A 616-nucleotide genomic window follows, 5' to 3' on the forward strand; every position below is an offset into this window, starting at 1 on the left:
AAAGAAAAAAAAGACTGACTTAAAAGAGGTATTGGGAAGGAGGTGTGAGGAACGACAGGTAGAGAGGCCTGATTGGTACATGATGTATGCACATATGGAAAATCAATGAATCTTATACAATAACAATAATTTATATAATTATTATGTGTTAACATTTATAATAAAAATGTCATAGTTAAAACAGCTGTATTTAAATATTAAAAAGTTGAACAATCTATACATGATAATCAGTTATTATTAAGAAGAATCACAAAATAGCAGTACAAACAGCAATAACACATCTGAACAGTGTCTTACCAAGCCACCACCGATAACAACCACTTTTTTCCTTTGACTGTCAGATGAGTCCATAGCTGTCAACACACTTCTGTCCAGATTGGTGCTCTCCGTCCTGCTGGTGCCTCTCAGTCTTTATACTGTCAGCAGTCCAGGCCCTTGTGTGCCAAAGCAGTGTTTGGTTAGAACTCACTTCCTCTGATTGCATTTAACCCATTACAAGCTCAAAGTGTGACCAGCTCAGCTTTCAGAACAGAGAGAAGTCATTGCAATAACGAAATTTTGAAAAACCCAGCCAAGTGCAAGACAGGATTATTTTTAGCTCTCTTATAGTTTTTTT

At 36.2% G+C, this 616-nt stretch overlaps 1 protein-coding gene across 1 annotated transcript in view; it reads right to left on the bottom strand.

The window, feature by feature from the left end:
- Positions 1-415, bottom strand: part of Kmo (kynurenine 3-monooxygenase) — a 47,076-nt gene extending 46,661 nt beyond the window's left edge. The window contains 1 exon segment of the mRNA XM_008849192.3: positions 298-415. Within this exon segment, the coding sequence (XP_008847414.3) occupies positions 298-351 (54 nt within the window). The 5' untranslated portion in view covers positions 352-415.
- Between the last annotated feature and the right edge of the window lie 201 nt (positions 416-616).

Source organism: Nannospalax galili, unplaced genomic scaffold (assembly GCF_000622305.1).
Source record: "Nannospalax galili isolate Female #2095 unplaced genomic scaffold, S.galili_v1.0 scaffold543, whole genome shotgun sequence".
Classification (NCBI taxonomy): domain Eukaryota; kingdom Metazoa; phylum Chordata; class Mammalia; order Rodentia; family Spalacidae; genus Nannospalax; species Nannospalax galili.